The sequence below is a fragment of the Dipodomys ordii genome, unplaced genomic scaffold (assembly GCF_000151885.1).
Source record: "Dipodomys ordii isolate 6190 unplaced genomic scaffold, Dord_2.0 Scaffold160, whole genome shotgun sequence".
NCBI classification, from domain to species: Eukaryota; Metazoa; Chordata; class Mammalia; order Rodentia; family Heteromyidae; genus Dipodomys; species Dipodomys ordii.
This window is the reverse complement of record NW_012267376.1, coordinates 3,084,584-3,103,412: the sequence shown is the minus strand read 5'-3', so window position 1 is coordinate 3,103,412 and position 18,829 is coordinate 3,084,584. Positions and strand designations below refer to the sequence as shown.

The 18,829-nt window shown below is 44.1% G+C and overlaps 1 protein-coding gene across 1 annotated transcript in view; it reads right to left on the bottom strand.

Moving 5' to 3' along the window:
- LOC105998275 overlaps positions 1–18,829 on the bottom strand; it is a 58,167-nt gene that overhangs the window by 24,355 nt on the left and 14,983 nt on the right. Inside the window, exons 2-3 of the mRNA XM_013032946.1 lie at positions 5,112–5,219; positions 4,877–4,940 (exon numbers count right to left, since the gene is read on the bottom strand). Coding sequence (XP_012888400.1) covers positions 4,877–4,940; positions 5,112–5,219 — 172 coding nt within the window. The remainder of the gene's footprint in view (positions 1–4,876; positions 4,941–5,111; positions 5,220–18,829) is intronic.

Below are 18,829 nucleotides of genomic sequence, written 5' to 3'. Positions count from 1 at the left end.
TTAAATGAAGTACACAAGTATCTCTAGGCTTCTGCTGCAATATTTTGGGGACACTAACCAAGTTCCAATATCCATTACTACCCAGCTAGCCAAGAGGACTTGAGAGACAGAGATAAAGGTGGCCCTTAAGTCACTGCCCCTGTCCTATACATGTCTTTCTTTTCTGACTCAGGCCACTAAGCCGTGCTGGGCCAGTTACCCACCCTCCTCCATTCATCTTATTCTTAGCCTCTGAAGGCGGCTATCAACTCAGTCACCAGCACTCAGAATCCAAACCTTGTTAGAAAAATAAGACTCAAACTCACCAGTCACTGCTTCTCCCTTCCACCATCATATAGATAAGTAAGAGAAAGAAACAGGAAGGTCAAAATTGCAAAGCACTTAGGGAGTGTTAGGAAGACAAAGAATAGCCTTTTAGGAGTGAAGAAAACTGGGGAGGAAATGTGAAGAACCTATGGAAAAATAAAGCAACACAAAGGGCAAAGCACCCAAGGAAAATTAAGTGAACACTAAGGGCAAATCTGCCACGTGGGAATCTTCCATAGGGGAATCCTCCTTTTAGGCTCCTAAGAATGAAAATGGAGTTTACACCTGCTGCAGAAAGTCCAGATGCTCTGATATCACACAACTGCTCACTTCTCTTTTTTTTATAGAAACATTCTTTTCATTATAATTATTATCTTTAAGTAGTTGTACAAAGAAGTTCCCATTCTATAAAACAGTGTATGATTACAAAGTGTCTGACAACAATGTCTCCCATCTCTTAATTAATTTCTTAATTAATATGGTGACTGCTCAGCATAAAATAGGAAACAAAAGGCATGACAGAGTAACTTTCCAAAGATCTCCAAAGTTCTAAACTAGCACACAGATATACTTCTAAGTGCAGTAACTAAGTAATTCTGTATCACCACAGTGAAAAGCATGTCGTTGGATCTCTGATGCCTCCAGGAGGGTGATGTTTGGGCCTAGCACACTGCTGTGTTCCATAAGCAGACAGAAAAATCGGGAGGATCAAGGGTTCAGGTCAGCCCCAAGCCAAAAAGTTGTTGAGATCCCACCTCAACAGAAAAGTGAGATGCTATCTCAAAAAATAACTACAGAAAATAAAGAAATAAGGGCCTGGGTCACATGGTAGCATGCCTGCCTTGCAACACAAAGTGCTGAGTTCAAATTCCAGTGTAGAAGAAAAAACTTGCCTCAAAAGAGGCATTTTTTAAAGTTAAGCCAATGACTGACACTTACTGCTGCTGCTTCAACCTTTAGATAGTGACTTTTACAGATTAAACCAACAGGATGTGGTCTACAGAACACAGCTATGTCTTTCTTATGTCAATATTCTCACAGAGTCACTACAAAGTTGATTTTTAAAAAAGTATAAATTCCTAGAAGTTCCTGGATTATTTTTTTAAAAAGAGTTTAAAAAGCAGGAGCCTAGAATAAGGCTTTGTGGTACAGTGATTGCTAAGCATTCATGAAGCCCTGGGTTTGATTCCTCACTAACACATAAACAGAAAGAGCCAGAAGTGGTGCTGTGGCTCAAGTGGTAGATTAATTGCCTTCAACAAAAGAAGCTCAGTAACAGTGGGCAGGCCCTGAGGTCAAGCCCAAAGACTGGCCAAAAAAGTAAAGAAAAGACACATTGCTGCTCTTACCTAAAATTCTAGCTGCTAAAGAGGCTGAGAGCTGAGAATCGAGGTCTGGAGCCAGCATTAGCAGACAAATTCCAAGCAATACCACAAGGCTCTGAGTTTAAATCCAAGCATGGTATTAAACACACACACACACACACAAACACACACACACACACACTCACACCACATATCAAGCCATACATTGGTTAATAAGATGGAGTTTATGCACAGAGTAACACCAGGAGGATATTCTTAGGAGAGGATCACAGAGGCTCAACAGCGATGTACATCTGGTCATATAAAATAATATTTATCAAAATGAAATACAGGAATAATGTTTTTTTTCCTTTGTTGCTGTTTTCATTTTCCTTTCCTCTGGTCTTGTTCATTTATCTGTCTTTGGAAGGGTAAGGTGGAACACCAAAATGGAGGGACAAAGAGTGAACAAATGCAGCAGGAGTATTCAATAGGCAATGTTGAAAATGGACTCTACAACTTGTTGGGTGGGGACTAGAGGGAAAAGTGGGGAGAACGCAAGAGAAGGGATGACATTGTCCAAAAAGGAATGCACTCGTTACCTGACTTATGTAACTGTGACCCCTCTGTACCTTACCTTTACGGTAATATTTTTTTTAAAAAACCTCAGTGTATATTTTATGAAACAATTTCTCCTCTTCTCACCTCCACTGCAGGTTTTATCATTTGGTTTTCTTTGTTTATTGTGCCAGTACTGGGGCTTTAATTAGGTCCCAGGCCCTGTCCCTTGTGTTGGTGCTCTAACCCTTGAGAGCCACACCTCCACTTTAGGCTTTTTGATGTTTAATTGGAGATAAGGTTCTCTTGGATTCTCCTGCTTGTGCTGGCCTCAAACCTTTGTCCTCAGATCTCTCCTGAATAGTTAGAATTACAGACATGAATACCTATGCTGGGCCTACTGCATGTGTTAGTCAATGCTAGTTTGAACCAACCAAATTAGTATTATCACATCACATACTCCTTAAGCTTGCAAGCCCTAGCCTAGTAGACAGAAGCCAAACTGAATGTGCCCAGCTGTCCCAAGCACCTTCTGCTCTGCAAGGTGGACCCATTGCAACAATGAGATGTACAAGTCGTCATGTCGAAAATGAACTTTACAATTTTGGTAGGGGAGGGGGAGGATTGGGGGGGCAGGGAGGATGGGAAGGGGAAACAAAGGAGGAGGCTACAATGCTTGATAAGAAATGTACTCATTACCTTGCCCATGTAATTCTAACCCCTCTATATGGTATTTTTACAACAACAAAAAAAAGGCAGCCAGGTTGAACAATTCCCAACCTTTTCCAAATTCAACAGGATGTCTGCGAAGACAAGCCTTCTGCTTGGGGACTGGGGACCTCCACTGTGGTTGCTGAGCTTCAGTCTGCTCCAGGCTGCTGTTCTACCATAGGAGACACACTTCCACTTCAGGTTTTTTCTGGCTAATTGGAGGTAAGAGCCTCAAGGACTTTCTTCCTCAGGATACTTTTGAACTGAGATCCTCAGATTTTGGCCTCTTAAGTAGCTAGGATTGGAGGCATGAGCCACAGACACCTGACTTCTAGTAGCTGTTTTAGATGGAATGGTCAGAGAAACTTTGCAAACCCACAATTCAGCAGACTAAAGTAATGGAAAAAAGAGAAACCAACTCACGTGCAAATACAGAATGTGCAAAGGCCCTGGGCTGAGAACTCAGTGAACAAGAAAAATGGGATGTGCTCAGCATGGCTGTACTGGACACATGCCATCTAGCACTGCAGCCAGTAGCAGGTCCTGAGTTTCCCCAGACTGCTGCCTGAGCCTACCCCTGGCTGACACCACCCAAGAGTCTGGTTCCTACCTTTCCCCACAAGTCCAGCTCCGGCCCCAGCCCCACCTGGAGTCCCCATCCTTATTCTTTCACAGACTACCAGTTCACCTAATTAACAACAAGCACACCAGAAACTGCGGACATGGGTAATGGGAGAGGCAGCTGGCCACACAAACTTTTCAATCCCAGACTTCAATACACACAGCAGATATTACTGTCAAGAGCTGAGAGTTAAAATTAAGTGTGTTGTATGTCTGCTGAAGATCTGACCTGCTAACTTAGCAGGCTCCCTGGTTCTACAAATGATGGGACAAAAATCCTTGAAACAACCTTGGAACCATGCAAACCTGGAGCAGAGAAGGCCTCAATAGCTTCTGGCAGCCTTTGCAATCTCCAGGTGCAGAGAACTGGACCAGGCCCTAGGGTCCCTAAATTGCTCTCAGAGACTGCAGACACAGTTACTCTTGTTTTCTAGCTATCTTCTTTCAATGCTCAAATTTTCCCACTGTCCCTAACCTCAAGTCACGGGCAGGAGCCTTTGCCTCTGGGCCACAACCCCCTCTCTAGGGTTCTGGGACATCCTACCCCTGACAGTGAGCTCCAAGAGTCCCCAGCAGAGGTGGGAGGCCTGTGCAGGCTGAGGCCTGGGGAGCTGTCCAGGGCCCTGGGCTGGCCCTGCGGGGACCTGCCCTACTGCAGGAAGGCCCTTTAACAATAAGCCAGGGCTGCTCCTGAAACCAAAGGCCCCTGACCCTCCTGACCAACTTCCATGGGCCCGGGGCTGACAGGATCAGTGGGAGGGGAGGCCCTGGCGGCAGAGCCCCCTGTGTGATCAGCCAGCCTTGCGCACCCGCCTCCTAGCGCGCTCCTGCCAGGGCTCAGCCTGGGACCCGAGTCGTTATGTTTCTCACTCTGGAAGCCGCCCCAGGGTCACCAGGCCGCGCTTCTGCTCCGGCTCCGGGAACGCTAGCGCGGCCGCCTAGTCCTGTAGGGCGCGCCCGCCTAGTCCTGTGGGGCGCGCCCGCCGGGTCCACGCCCACCCCGGACCAGACCCCCTCCCGCCGCTCCCCAGACCCTGCCCCGCTCCAGTCCCTCCATTCCCCCTGGAGCCTCCAGCCCGCCATCCCGACCGGCCCACGCCGGTCCCTGCCCCTCGCACCCCGGAGCCCTCCACGCCGAACCCCGGCCCCGGCCCCTCCTCCTCGGCCCCGGCTGCCGTCTCTCCTCCCCGCGGGCCCGAGGCGCGGCGCCTCGGGGTCTTCGGACAGCGGCGGCGGCTGCGGAGGCGGAGGCGGGGTTCCCGGCATCCTGAGCCCAAACGACTCCACGCGCAGTGAATTGCGAACTCGCGGCTCAGCGCGCAGGGAGGCCGGCGAATCGCTGCTCCCCGCCGGTCCTGCCGCTCCGCTCGCATCACTCTGCGGGTCGGGCGGCGCCGCCGCTCTCACCTCCTCTTCCTCGGCCGCGGGCTCCGTCAGCACCTGCGCAGAGCACCGCGCGCTCCCCGACGAACTCCCGCCAACCGCCGGCCACGCCCTCCCGACGCTCGCGCCCCAGCCCGCCGCCCACGCGCCGAGGGCGGGGCCCGACTTCCCCACGTCCCCACCTCACACAGAGGGAACGGCCCCAGCCCGCGCCCAGACTGCGCTCACGCACCGAGGGCGCAGGGAGAAGGCGGGGCCACCGTCCACCTCCGCCCCCGGAGCCGCCGGGGCCGCCAGCAGCCTGCAGCTCTGCACAGGCTTCCGTTCAGCCTCGCACTCGGAGAAGACTGCGGGGCTTCACTCAGCTTCTCCTTTTCCGCAGGGCAGAAACAACACAGAGCCGGTTGTCCTGCGTGTGCTCAGTCACTGGAACCACCAGCATGCCCACCTGCCTGCCCTCCTGCCAGATAAACACCGCTGGAACTAGTCAATCAGAGGGCAGCTGGAAAGTCGGGAAAGGACCAGATGTTCCCAATAGTTAACTTTGCAGTCAGGCAGACTAGGAGCCACCAATGGGAAGAGAGCATTATTTGTTTTGTAAATGTCAAGCAATCATGTATTTGCCAAACTGGAAACCCCCTTTACTTGTTTGAACCCCATTATAAAAAATCCTGTGTGAACTGAGCTCGGGGTCTTCGCCTTTGGCTGCATCCATGCTGGCGTTGGTCTGGGCTCAAGCTGGCTAATAAGAGGCTCTTGCTTTTGCAATGGACTTAACTACTCTGTGTTTTGGGGGGGTCTCAGATTTGGGTGTTAGAGTATGCTAAATTGAAACCCTTTTGCATAACTACTTGAAAGTAGTAATAGAGTCTAAAAATTGTAATAGAATAACTTTTAAAACAAATACAAAACCTAAGAATCCTTCCAACTTTACAATAAATGTTAACAAATAGACTGACCATCCATTCTTATCAGAGAAATTATGCAGAATATTTCAAGGCCCAGGTATTGGGGGGGACACGGTGGAAATCCCACCTGCACTTGTAGCCAAGTGACATTGGACATCTTTTTAGGCTTTGTCTTTTCTTCTAAGCTCTAAGATGAGAGATGTTAGGATCCGAATGCTTCTCTCAGAAAGTGCTGAGCTTATTTTAATTGCCCAATAGACGGAGCCAATGGGAAAATGCATTTATAATGGCTATTAATGTAGGAATACCCAGTAAAGATCTCAATATGTCTTTTGTAAAAAGTAGAGAAATAACTCACGGGAAGGGACTGGGGAAGAAACTGAAGGAAAGTGAAAGAAATAGTGACATTGTCTAAAAGAAGTGACATTGTCTAAAAAAAGAACATGTAACCTGTTTCATTTGTAGCCATCTTGGGCTGCTTTCCAAAGGCCTGGTGTCCTGTAGTAACTTCTTCTAAGCCTGAGAATCTGTTCTCGAATGAGTCTAGAATTTTGGGCATGAGTGAGTAAAGTCAAGAATAAGGAAAAATCACTAGGTTGTTTGTTTTCTGCCTGAAGGCAGAATACTTAAATAGCATATTATATCCATGAGCAAAGGGTTTTGTACACACACACACAAACACCCCCTCACACACACACAAAAAGAAGAGAGGTCTTCTTTTAGAAAACTACACTATGGATTTGAAAACAAGAAAGAGGTAGATTACTTTAATGGCAAAGTTACATTATCTTAAATAATCATCATTTGCATATTCATTTATGGAAAATAGGAAAGTTTTGTAATATTTGGGAAAGATATTTCTGTAGTTTATTTCAAAGAGACTAATTATAAAGGAAAAGGAATTCAGCATCCAGGCAGGCAGTGTGTTGTGGCTATGTTGTGTTTTAATAAGGTAAATAATAATGAAACACTGCAGACACTAACATTCCTGTCTGAAACTTTACATCTGAAGATGTAAGAATGAAGTAAAGAAAAGGTTTCTTTTATTGAAGTCCAATTCCACAGCAACCCGAGGAAAGATGTTCCATTATACCCATTTTATAAATGAAATAGCCAAAGAGGTTAAGTGGCTTGCCCAACTGACGGTGTTATCAAGTGGCAGAATGGAAGTGAAGTCAGATTTCTCAGTTCCAAGCCAGTGACTCTCATGCTGCAATAGCGTCATACAGAAATGCACCCAGTCTCATGGAGACTGCAGAGTCTTCCAGCCAAAGACTGTCACATGACTAAACTGGACCTGGGGAAAAATCTTTCCTGTCATAGAAGAAAGCAGAATTGGCAAGTGACTGTAGATTATAGACACACAGATTACTGAACATGAACTAATTTGATATTAGTAGGTACATACTTAGTGTCATTTAGGAGCAGGGACTGTGCTTCAACAAGACAAGACCCCTGATGTATTTTAGTACATTCCATATGGGAAGGAACCAAGGGAATTGCATGTATTTATTTACTAAAACATCTGTTGAGTAAGGCTGGTCATCTTATTTGTGTGTGTATGGTCTGGGCACTGTCCCTCAGGTTTTGTGCTCAAGACTAGCATTCTACCACTTGAGTCACAGCTCCACTTTCAGAGGGTTTTTTCAGGTGGTCTATTGGAGATAAGAGTCTCACTGACTGTGCTGCCCAGACTGGCTTCCAACCACACATCTTGGCTTCTGAGTAGCTAGGATTACAGGTGTGATCCATGGGTGCCCAGCCACCTTACTTTTTGAGCAAACCAAACCACCACTGTGGTGACAGTTTTGTAAGAATCACTGGGATGGGATGGGGTGTTTGGATGTGGTGCATCCCTCAAAGGCCGGTGTTCTGAAGGCTTGGTCAGCAGTCTGTGTTGCTATTGAGAGCCTCTGGGAGGTGTGGCCTCATGGAAGGAAGTTAGGTAATTGGGGGCGAGCCCTAAGGAACCCCAAGCCATCTGTGTGTGTGCCTCTCTCTGTCTCTGTCTTCCTATATCTCTCTGTCTGCCCTCTGTCTGTCTCTCTGTCTCTGTTTCTGTCTCTCTCTGTGTATTTCTCCCTCAATTCTTGTCCTCAGCTGCAACGAGATGAACAGCTTTGTTCCTCTATTCTACAAACCATTCTACAATCCCTGAAACAGTGAAAGCCAAGCACATGGACAGAAGCCTCTGCACCCATGAGTCAAAATAAACCTTTTCCTCACTCATTTCAGATAGGTTATCACAGCCACAAAATGCTGACAGAGATGTTAGGTATGGATGAATGTAAAGGCAAAAGATTATACTCTGATTATACTACTTCTTGGCCTCTGCTTTCAGTGACATATAGGAAGCCATCTCAGTGTTAATAAATGAAGTTTCATCTGAATTAATTACTTCACAGGATTTCATATCATGAATTAGTAAAAAAAAATTCTTTATTATCAATGATAATCCAATAAACATCTTTGCATATACAGCTTACGGATTTTTCTATTATTTTATGTACATATTCTCTATTTTATCCCATTGTTTATTTCCAAAAATATCCTAAAATTCATTTGGGCTTTAGCTCAGTGATAGAGAACTTGTGTAGCATGAGAGGCCCCAGGTTCAATATCCAGAACCAAAATATTAAAATGTTATTAAAAAAAAAACAAAAACCTTCAGTGCTTGGCACTGGTGATTCACCCTTGTAATCCTAGCTACTCAGGAGGCTAAGATCTGAGGATCACAGTTCAAAGCCAGGCTGGGCAAGACAGTCCGTGAGACTCTTATCTCCAGTTAACCTCCAGAAAACCAGAAGTGGTGCTGTGGCTCAAGTGGTACAGTGTTAGCCTTGAGCAGAATAGCTCAGGGATACCACCCAGGCCCAGAGCTCAAGTCCCACAGCTAACAAAAACTAAATTAACCTAAACAAAGAAAACCTTTGGGGCTGGGAAGCTAGCTTAGTGGTAGAGTACTTGCCTAGCATGCATGAAGCAAGGGGTTCAATTCATCACTACCACATAAACAGAAAAGGCTGGAAGTGGCACTGTGGCTCAAGTGGTAGAGTGCTAGCTTGAGTAAACAAAGTTCAGAGACAGTGCCCAAGGCCTGAATTCAAGCCCCATGACTGACAAAAACAGCAACAACACAAAAGCCCTTCAGACTGATTGTTGAGTCAAAACATGGATGTGTTGAATATGTTGCTACATATAATTGTCTATTGGCAATATAATAGCAATAAATTAATAAGTGAGCTTCCTATTCACATCTGTCTCTCTTTCTAAATTCCCATTGCACATTTTTAGGCCAATATTTCCTGTCAGTTATTTTATTAATTTCTAAATCTTTAAAAGTTATCCACTATCTACAAATGCTTCCAAGCACTGGCTAACACTCATTCCCTTCCAGTCCTAGGCCAGCCTGCCCCTTATGGCTTTAACTCTGGTTTTTCAGTATGATTTCACACTTTGGCTACATCGGCTTCCACACAGGTGTAACATTCTCAGTGCACCCATAGAATGAAATGTTAAACAGCTCTGAACAGAAGTCTGTCTGGATATTACTTGCTAAATGAAAAAAATATATACTCAGAGCATCAGAGCTCTCCATATGAATTGTGTTTGTTTTACTTCTATCCTTTGTAATTGAAAAGGGCACATATTTTCTTTGAAAATTGAAAACGTTGTCTATAACACTTTGGCCATGAGCCTTTCTGGACATACCACCTTTTCTTTCAGTCTCCTCACTTCCCGTTTGAGTGTCTGTCACTCCAGTGGCGCTTGGCAAATAAGCCAATGCACCCAACTCCCCCATGAAAACCATAAATTCATCCAGAGCTTGAGGTACTTCTGTGCAATGCTATGTGATTCATAAAACCCCAAAATCATTTACCGGAAAAAAATGACTATTTGCGTGGATGGTGGCTTGCCTGTCTGCCTGCCTACCTTAAACATTCTGCATGACTGAGTTGTCCCTTTTGCTCTCAGAATAGAACAGCTACTGTACACAGCTGAATGGCATTTGTCTTGAGGAGGCAACTGTTCTGGGCAGGCCTCATCTCCCAACTTCCCTTCTCTGTTGAGTACACATTAAGTGATCTCTTAAGCAAAGGATGGATTTCAGCTTTTCTTATTAGAATTTGCCTTCAAGGCTGACGCAATGGATTGCTCAAAGGTTAGTAAAATGTTCAAGGAACCCACTGGTACTTTTTTTGTTTTGTTTTGTTTTAAGCCACTCCCACAGGCTATTCCAATAGGCACATTTTCATAAATCCAGTACGCAGGAATAGATGACTTCCACTTAGATACTTCCTTTTTGGACATCTTGAGCATAGAGTCAGAGACTATATTGAGAACATTTAGTCTAAAATATTCCAGATTCAGAGGAGGGGATTAACTATAGTTCTTCAGTACTCCTCCTACTTGCATGAAAAAAAATCACATGTAGGGCTGGGAAGGTGGCTCAGTGGTAGAGTGCTTGCCTTGTATGCATGAGGCCATGGGTGCCATTCCTTAGTACCACATAAACAGAAAAATCCAGAAGTGGCACTGTTGCTCAAGTAGTAGTATGCTAACATTGAGCTGATGAGCTGAGGGATAGAGCTCAGGCCCACAGTTTAGGCACCACAACCAACAAAAATAAATAAATTAATTAATTAAATAAAATAAAATAGAAAATAAAATAACCATATGTAAGTGATGTGTTCTCAGCTAACAGCAAAATTATCTAAATTACTGGTAAAGGTTATCTAACATAGACATGTCTTTTGCTACGAAATCATTAGCAAAATGGGCATGGTTATGATTCTAATTTTTATACTGTCTCTTGCCCTTAGTTCTTATTTCTCCCCCCAAAGCTCTAACTAAATGTTTGACTTAAACTTATATGCTGGTGCATGTTTAATTCAGTCTGCATGTAATAAGAAAGGTTTCTCATAGTGAGTTTCATAGGGCAAACAACTGTGGCTCCTTGGGAGTTGGCTTACATCTTTTTTTTAAATTTGTGTATGCATTGTATTAAATTTTATTTTATGTTTTAAATGAATAAATATATGCTTACTGTAGAAAACATACTTTCAGGAATTTCAATTGAACAAATCAGTTTATAAATGCAATGCATCTTGATCAGTATCACCCCTTCCATCATTCTCCCTCTCTCAATCCCATCCATACAAAAAACACTTATAAAAATTAGGACATTTTCTTTTTTCTTTTTTTGTCACTCATGGGGCTTGAACTCTGGGCCTGGGCACTGTCCCTATGCTCTTTAGCTCAAGGCGAGTGCTCTACTGCTTGAGCCACAGCACCACTTCCGGTTTTCTAGCAGTTTATTGAAGATAAGAGTCTCACGAACTTTCCTGCCCAGGCTGGCTTTGAACTGCGATCCTCAGATCTCAGCCTCCTGAGTAGCTAGGATTACAGGCATGAGCCACTGGCGCCCGGCTAATTAGGACATTTTCAATTAGATGTGTATGTGCTATTTTGTTTGTTTGTTTGTTTGCCAGTCCTGGGGCTTGAACTCAGGGCCTGGGCACTGTCCCTGAACTTCTTTTGTTCAAGGCTAGCACTCTACCACTTGAGCCACAGTGCCACTTCTGGCTTTTTCTGGATACATGGTATGGAGGAATCAAATCCAGGGCTTCATGCATGCTAGGCAAGCACTTTACCACTAAGCCATATTCCCATCCCTAGATGTGCTCATTAGATTGAAAGACCCCAGACTCACTGGGATGCTTTCTTCAACGGGAGGGCACCCCAAGAACCAAGACTCCAAACCAGCAGATGCAATAAGCAAGAGGAGTTTATTATGCGTTTGCGCAAACGGGCTCCCTGCGCAAATGGGCTCCCTGTCCAAGGCAGACTGGAAGCCCTGAGCAGTGGTAACAGGCACTTTTAAAGACAAAAACCACAGGATTAGCATAAGACCCCAGGCTCTCCAGGATTGGCTCAGCTTAAAAATTAACACTAGTGGTAAACTGGTTGGTTCTTTAGGGGGAGGCTTCCCTGGGGGGAAGTCCACATAGTTACAGGCTCGTGATTGGTTAACATTTGACCTAGTTTGCTGGGCTCGCCAGATGGTCCTTGTCTTGAGCCCCCTGCCATGAGTTTCTAAATAGGAATTCAGGAGAACATATTCTTTTGTTCTTTATCTATGTTTGCAGACCTTGTCCCTGGGCCTGCATCTGGACTTTGTAACTTTTTAACTTATTTCTGGGAGGGGAAGAGTCAGTGTTAGCAAGCAGGTTTACAGAAGTAGAATTAGCAGTTAGCATATTGTAAAATGGACATAGCCCCAATTTCAATCTTTCATTCCCTCCTCTTGTCTTTGGACTAATTTTAATCTTAAAATTTAGGGTGTCTCTATATTATCTTGTGGGATGTCAGTTGTTCTCAATGCTGGTATTTGGATCTCAGAACTAATAGACAGACTGAGCTGATCTTTTTCTTTTACAAGTCTGTTGAGTATACAAGGTCCGATTGTAACAAAAGTAACAGTACCAGGGCCCCTTACATTTTTTTTCCCACCAGTCCTGACTCCGTGTATGACAGTTAACTTAATTTTATACCAGCTGTACTTGTAAGCTCCAATTTTAAGACATACTCATACCATCTGCGACATACTTAAACTTTCTGAGGTTTGTCTTAAAGACAATCCTTACTTTTCAAATCCTTTCTTATCCAAAGGGGATACCAATTTTTCCCCAATTCCTTTCCCAAGGCTTTCTTACTACCCTCCTCTCCTTTTCATTTTATTATTTCCATTGATAACACACTCAGGTTATTACCATACCAGAGCCAAACTAGGCTGTGACCATAGAGTGGATTTCCAGGCACTATGCACTGAATTGCCTAAGGCAAGCAAGCCAGTGATATCCTTGTCCCCAGTACCCACTGTGGGAAGAGAGGGTTTCTGGATATCACCTAAAAGAATGTCACACAAGTTCTTAGATTTAGCAGCAGTCAACCAGGAAGCAGACTCAGGTGTTGGAATCAGGCAGGAGTTCCTCCAGTGGCTGTCAGGCTGTCCGCAACAGCAGCAGCAGCAGCCACAGCAGCAGGGTCTCTCAGTGGCTCCAAGGGACTGTCACACCTCATGCTGGGCTGTAAATTCCTACACAGACTGGTTAAAGATACATTGCATAGGCTTGGCAGGTTTTGATCCTGCTGGTTTTTAATAGCCCAGGACAATTTACCAAAATCACAACTTTTTTACTAACCAGATATTTTTGTAAATAGACACAGAGGGCTCAGTCTTGTAACCATTTCTGACAGATGCAGTCTCCACACCTTGCACAGCTACAACAGTTAACACTATTTTTTATGCCTTTTTTTAAAAAAAATTATTTTATCTATTTCGCCTCATTTCTCCAAAACTGACTCTGGAACCTTGATCTTAAAATGAGGGTAGAAGGGCAAAGGTCCATCTTCTGTAACTTTTTCAAGCTGACTTCAGGGGCATTGATCTTACCTAGCCAGGAACCTATAACCTTAGCCTATTTTACAAAGAGGCCATCAGGGTTAGATGTCATTAAGAACAATATTTTGACAACTGCACAGACCTTTTCTCCGGCTACAGTAGTGTAGCTTGTTTAGCACTCTGGTTTGCAAAAGCATCTTCCTAGATGGCTTAGGAATGTGATCTCTAATGATCCCAACAATGCCTAAGACAGATATCTATAGAAACACACTCTCTGTATTTTTCCTGAGCAGATGAACTTCATGTAACTAGTGTCAGCTCAATTAGAGCTGCCAATTAGAGCTTTTGGCACAAAAAGGGGTTGGGATTTAAGCTATCTCCCACATTTTATAACATTAGCTTTTTACTATCACAGAGGACTGGCAAGTTCCTGTCCCTTACAAGGTAGATAGTCATGGATATTAGGCATGCTTACAAACTCTTTTTATGACCTCCCGGCTCTGACCAGTTTTGAAGGGCCACGCACAAGTGACTCTAGGATCTGACATTTCTGCCATCCAAGCAGTGGCTTACTGCCACTGGATGCTCCTCCATTGCTTTTGTCCCAGGAGTGTCTTCTCCACATTGGGATAAATGCCTCATTGGCATTTCCCTTTAGCTGGTTGCTGGACTTGAACTCGGGCCTGAGCACTGTCCCTCAGCTCTCCAGCTCAAGGCTAGCACTCTGCCACTTTGAGTCCCAAAGCAACTCTGCTTGCTCTTTCAGCACTCTGCTGGCTGAGTAGAGGTGACAGTCTCACAGGGACCTTTTTGTGCCCGGGCTGGCTTTGAACCAGTTTGCAGATCAATGAGTCTTATAAAAGGCCATTTTACTCCAATTAAAAGCAACAAGGAGGTCAACATAGAAGTAGCTTTTAAGCATGCTCTTACCTAAAACTTATTAAGAGTCAAAGTTACATCTGACAAACTTTTAAGAATCCTCTGTGCTTTGCTCTGAACTTTGCTGGAAACTTAAAAAAAACAACCTATAAGAGCAAACTGGAATAGCAATCATTTTGATAATCCTAATTCTTCCTCTGTGCACATTGAGGCCAATGTTAAGAAGAATTTTATTTTTAAACTTTATAACCAGAAATCCATTTCTAATTTTTAAGGCCTTCCTAATTTTAATGTTAACACATCCAAGGGGAAGTTTTAGCAATACTAATCAGATCATCACATCACTCATTTTAACCATCATGTTTTCAGTCTGTATCTGCAGGGAAAAGAGAGAGAACAAAGATGGGCCACTCAGCCCCTTCTATGGAATAATGGGCACACATCCAATCTGACTCTTTAGGGTTAGATGAACTGCGTTTGTGCCAGCTTACCCTCTTTCACCATGCGTGGACTCCTCCCAGGGCCTGTTCCACCATGCATGACCAGCTGAAGTGCACTTCTGCTTGTTCACCCCTTACCCCTAAAGATAGGTCTTCTGTTGGCTTCTAGTTTTCCCTTTTCTTATCTCTTGGTTCTCAAATGAAATACACAGTTTGAGACAGACAGAACAAGTAACATCTTTGACAGTGTTAAACTAACCTTTACATTTAAATTTTAACTCACCCAATTGTTACAGCATGCTGACAATTCTTATCTTTGAACACGTTCACAGACCTACACAAAACACTCACACGGATCTTAAAGCGCGCAAAAATCAAAATCAGTTGTACGTACACCTTTTAAAGTTTTTAAACAAACATTTAAGACAGTATTTCTTTTAAACTAGGTACCTTTGTTGGGCTTTTTTTTCCCAGAGCCTGTTTGTCTAGCAAGGCAATTCACTAATTAGTCTTTTGAATCCCTTCTGTTGGAGGAGGGCTTGGGGGAGGGAGTCACTTTAAACTAAACTGGCCAGATTGTTTATCCAATTTCAGACAAGAGCACTTTACAAATTGTTACATTGTCAGGACTAGCTGAAAAAGTCCAAACCAGGCACACAGCCTTCTACACCCTCCCTGCTGGCAGCCTCCAGCAGGAGAAAACCTGAGGCTAGAAGGGAACCAAACTAGCCCAGTAACCTCCCATGCCTCACAGGGAGGGTGGGCATAGCAGGTCTGTGACCGAGCCCAGCTGGAACTTTTATTCCCCCAGAGATGTTCAAATAAATAAATAACAAAAACAGAGATAAACACAAAAACCAAGGATCCACATTTAAAACTGGTACCAATTCTAAAACAGAACTAGACAAGAACTGAAGGCTGAGTGGGAGACTAATGGGACCCAATTTATCCCTACCGGAACTCTGTACTGTTCTCATTCAGCAAGCTGAATCCAGAGTCTGCTGAGTGAGCCTGCCACACTCACCCAGAACTTTTCTACCCCAGAAAACATAAAACACACACACACTAAAGTTAACAAGACAAACAAGTGGCCACAAAGACAAAATCAAGTCTCAGTGAATGGGGCGACATCTCACCACCATACCAGGGGACTCAACCCCCCTACTCACCTCCGGAGGATTTTTCTCTTAGATTCCTGCAGACGTTGACCCAGGGGCCTTCCAAGGCGGAGGAGAATTCCTAGTCATCTTGGGGCAAGGGACAAAAGTCCCTAGCGGCCGTCCCCTCAGACTGACAGGTTCTCCCCCACGCTCAGACCCCCTCCCCCCGAGCCAAGGCCCCAGGCTGAGATCTAACTGGGGCCACTTGCTGGTGGTCAGTGGCAGCTTCATAATTGACAAACAAGCAAGTTACAAAAGCAGAACCAGCAGTTTTCAAATGCACAAGGACAAGGTCTGGGCTGGCAGAATTCTCTGGTTTCTCAGCAGCACTCTGGTCCTCTCAAGAAGAGAAACAATCAAACATAAACCCATCCAGATGTGGAGTGTGCAACTTAAAAGGTAGATTTCCAAGCCTATTCTGAGTCACCATTCCTCAGATTTGATTGAAACAAGCCTTTGCTCAATGATGTGTTTCTTTTATTTTTCTATCAGACTGAAAGGAATGCCTTTTTTACGTAGGGGGATAAGGAGACTCTGCACTGTTCACAAGAGGATGGTATCGCCAAGGCAAGGGAGCTACAGGTCCTGGATCTGTGCTTGTCAATCACGCGGAAGTATGCAGCTCTATGTCATGTTAGGGATTATCTTAGGTAGACAAATCTATTGCAATTTTATTCTTTTTTCCCCAGGAAGGCATTTTTAAAAGAAATTTCACAAATTATCAACACTGATTTTCCCCAGTCTCCCCAAATTCACAAATCTCTTTGAACCAAGTGATGTATTTTGGTTCAGAAAGCGTGGATGTTGAATCTACTGAGGGCTGTTTCATCCAGGGGTGTTTTCAAGGTCAAGGCGCACACAGCATTAACAAACATAGCTGTGGCTTCATTTTTGGAGCTGCTCTAATGCTGCAGACTGAAGCTAGGCATAGGTGAATCTGGCCCAGCAACCCAGACTGTCCTGTGGGTAGATGACTTGAGTTTATCAGCCCTCCATCAGCTTCTTTCTATTAAGGTAGTCATGGGTGGGTGTGGTGGCTCCCTTCTGTAATCCCAGCTACTCAGATGGTAAAAATGGGGGAGGATCAGGATATTAGGCCAGCCCAGGCAAAAAAAAAAAAAAAGAAGTTAATGAGATCCCCTTCCCCATCTGAACCAATCATCTAGGCACACACCTGTCATCCAGCTACATAGGAGGCAAAAATGGGATCTCAGTCCAGGCAAATAGTTGAGATGCTCGGCAATCATGAAGTGCCTGTGGGTCAAGTGTGGGTCAAGATATAGAATGCCTGCTTAGCAAGGCCCAAACTCTGAATACAAACCCAGTACTTTCACCACAAACATGAAAAGAAAAAAAAGATTAGTCATCTCACCAACTAACAACAAATGTACAAAATTATTCACTACAGGGAAATAGAGCAGCCTAGAGAAATTCTGGGTGTCCTGGAACAGACAAGTTAACATCTGGATGGCAGTGCCAGGAGTCACAGCCAAGTGTCTGAATTTTCCTGTACCTGGTTGCCCACAGCCTCACACTGCTGACAATTTTCTGCCCTGTGTTACTTTTAGGTCATGTTGCTTTAGGAGCTGAGAACATGAACAGTAATGGCAGATTTATTTTAGTGGCTGGGGGCAGAAGAGGCCAAATAAACCTACAACAGAAATTCATATTTTGGGGATGGAAGGTGGCTCAGTGGTAGAGTGCTTGCCTCACATGCATGAGGCCCTGGGTTCGATTCCTCAATACCACATAAACAGAAATGGCCGGAAGAGGCACTGTGGCTCAAATGGTAGAGTCCTAGCCTTGAGTTGAAGAGCTCATGGGCAGCGCCCAGGCCTAGAGTTCAAATCCCAGGACCAACCAGAAAAAAATTCATATTTCTTTTGCCATTAGTCTGCAGACACAGGCAAAGAGCAGCAGGAGATGAATAATATAAAGACCGAGGAATAGAGAAATGTCTCAACTCTAGTTCAGTGTCAATCAATACATACAAACACACATATACACAATATGTATATATTATATAGACATCATATTAACATAAATACACATATGTGTACACAAAAATACACATATACAAATATGGCTAGCCTTTTTAAGTACACATACACAATCACACACACACAAATATATCTGTCTCAGATTGTTTTCCTTTCATTCTTCCTGATGAAGATACTGTGTGGTTCTGTATGCAAGTTGGAACTATGCAATTTGACTTAAATATTAACAAACTCATAATTGGGTATTAAAATTTGAAAAAAATATATTTTCCAAGCAAACACAATATTAAGAAACATGGAATACAATTTCAAAACAAAGGGTACATGCTCTTGCACCCCCATTTGCAGACTACCCCAGGCAATGATTGAAGTACCAGCTTTCATGGTTAGAGGCTGGGGCTCCCCCTTGTGTTTACAAGAGCCCCAAATCTTGCAGGGATTTTGGTCACTCTTGGGCTGTTTCAATATTCATTGCCACTTAAACATTTGAAGCACTTTTATGCCAGACCTTATCATTAAGCCATGCTTCTGCATGTGCTGACAATCCTATCTGAAAGGCAGTCACTTTTGAATGGACAGGACATAAAATGCCATCACTCAAGCCCCAAAATCACCCAGATTGGCCAGGCAGTAAACTCAGGTGAGCCCCTAAGGGGCATTTTAGAGAAAAATACTGGAAATAGAAAAACAGAATCCTAAAGGAGATATATATACCTTACATGTTCATGGAGAAACTATTCTGAGAGAAAGGCTCTTCTGCTCTGTAAGCAGCTATTGTTTTCCTTTAGCAAAAAAGATTATTGTATTACATAAATTTTCAGTTGTTTTGTTTGTTTTGTTTTCTTTGCCAGTCCTGTGGCTTGAACTCAGGGCCTGGGCACTGGCCCTGAGCTTCTTTTATTCAAATCTAGTACTCTACCACTGAGACACAGCACATTTCTGTCACCATTCAGAACCATTTCAGGCACAATTCCCAGCATCTGCCTCCAGCTTGTCACCAAGCAGAAATAAACTATTGGGAACGGTCAGAGGGCTGGCATTTGTCTTGGGAGGTGGGAGGCAAAGTTCTTCACTTGTACTTCAGCTGTGAGCCAGCAGTGAGCTGAACAGCTGCTGCAGGACAAGGCTAAGCAGAGATGTTGGGGTGGGGTACA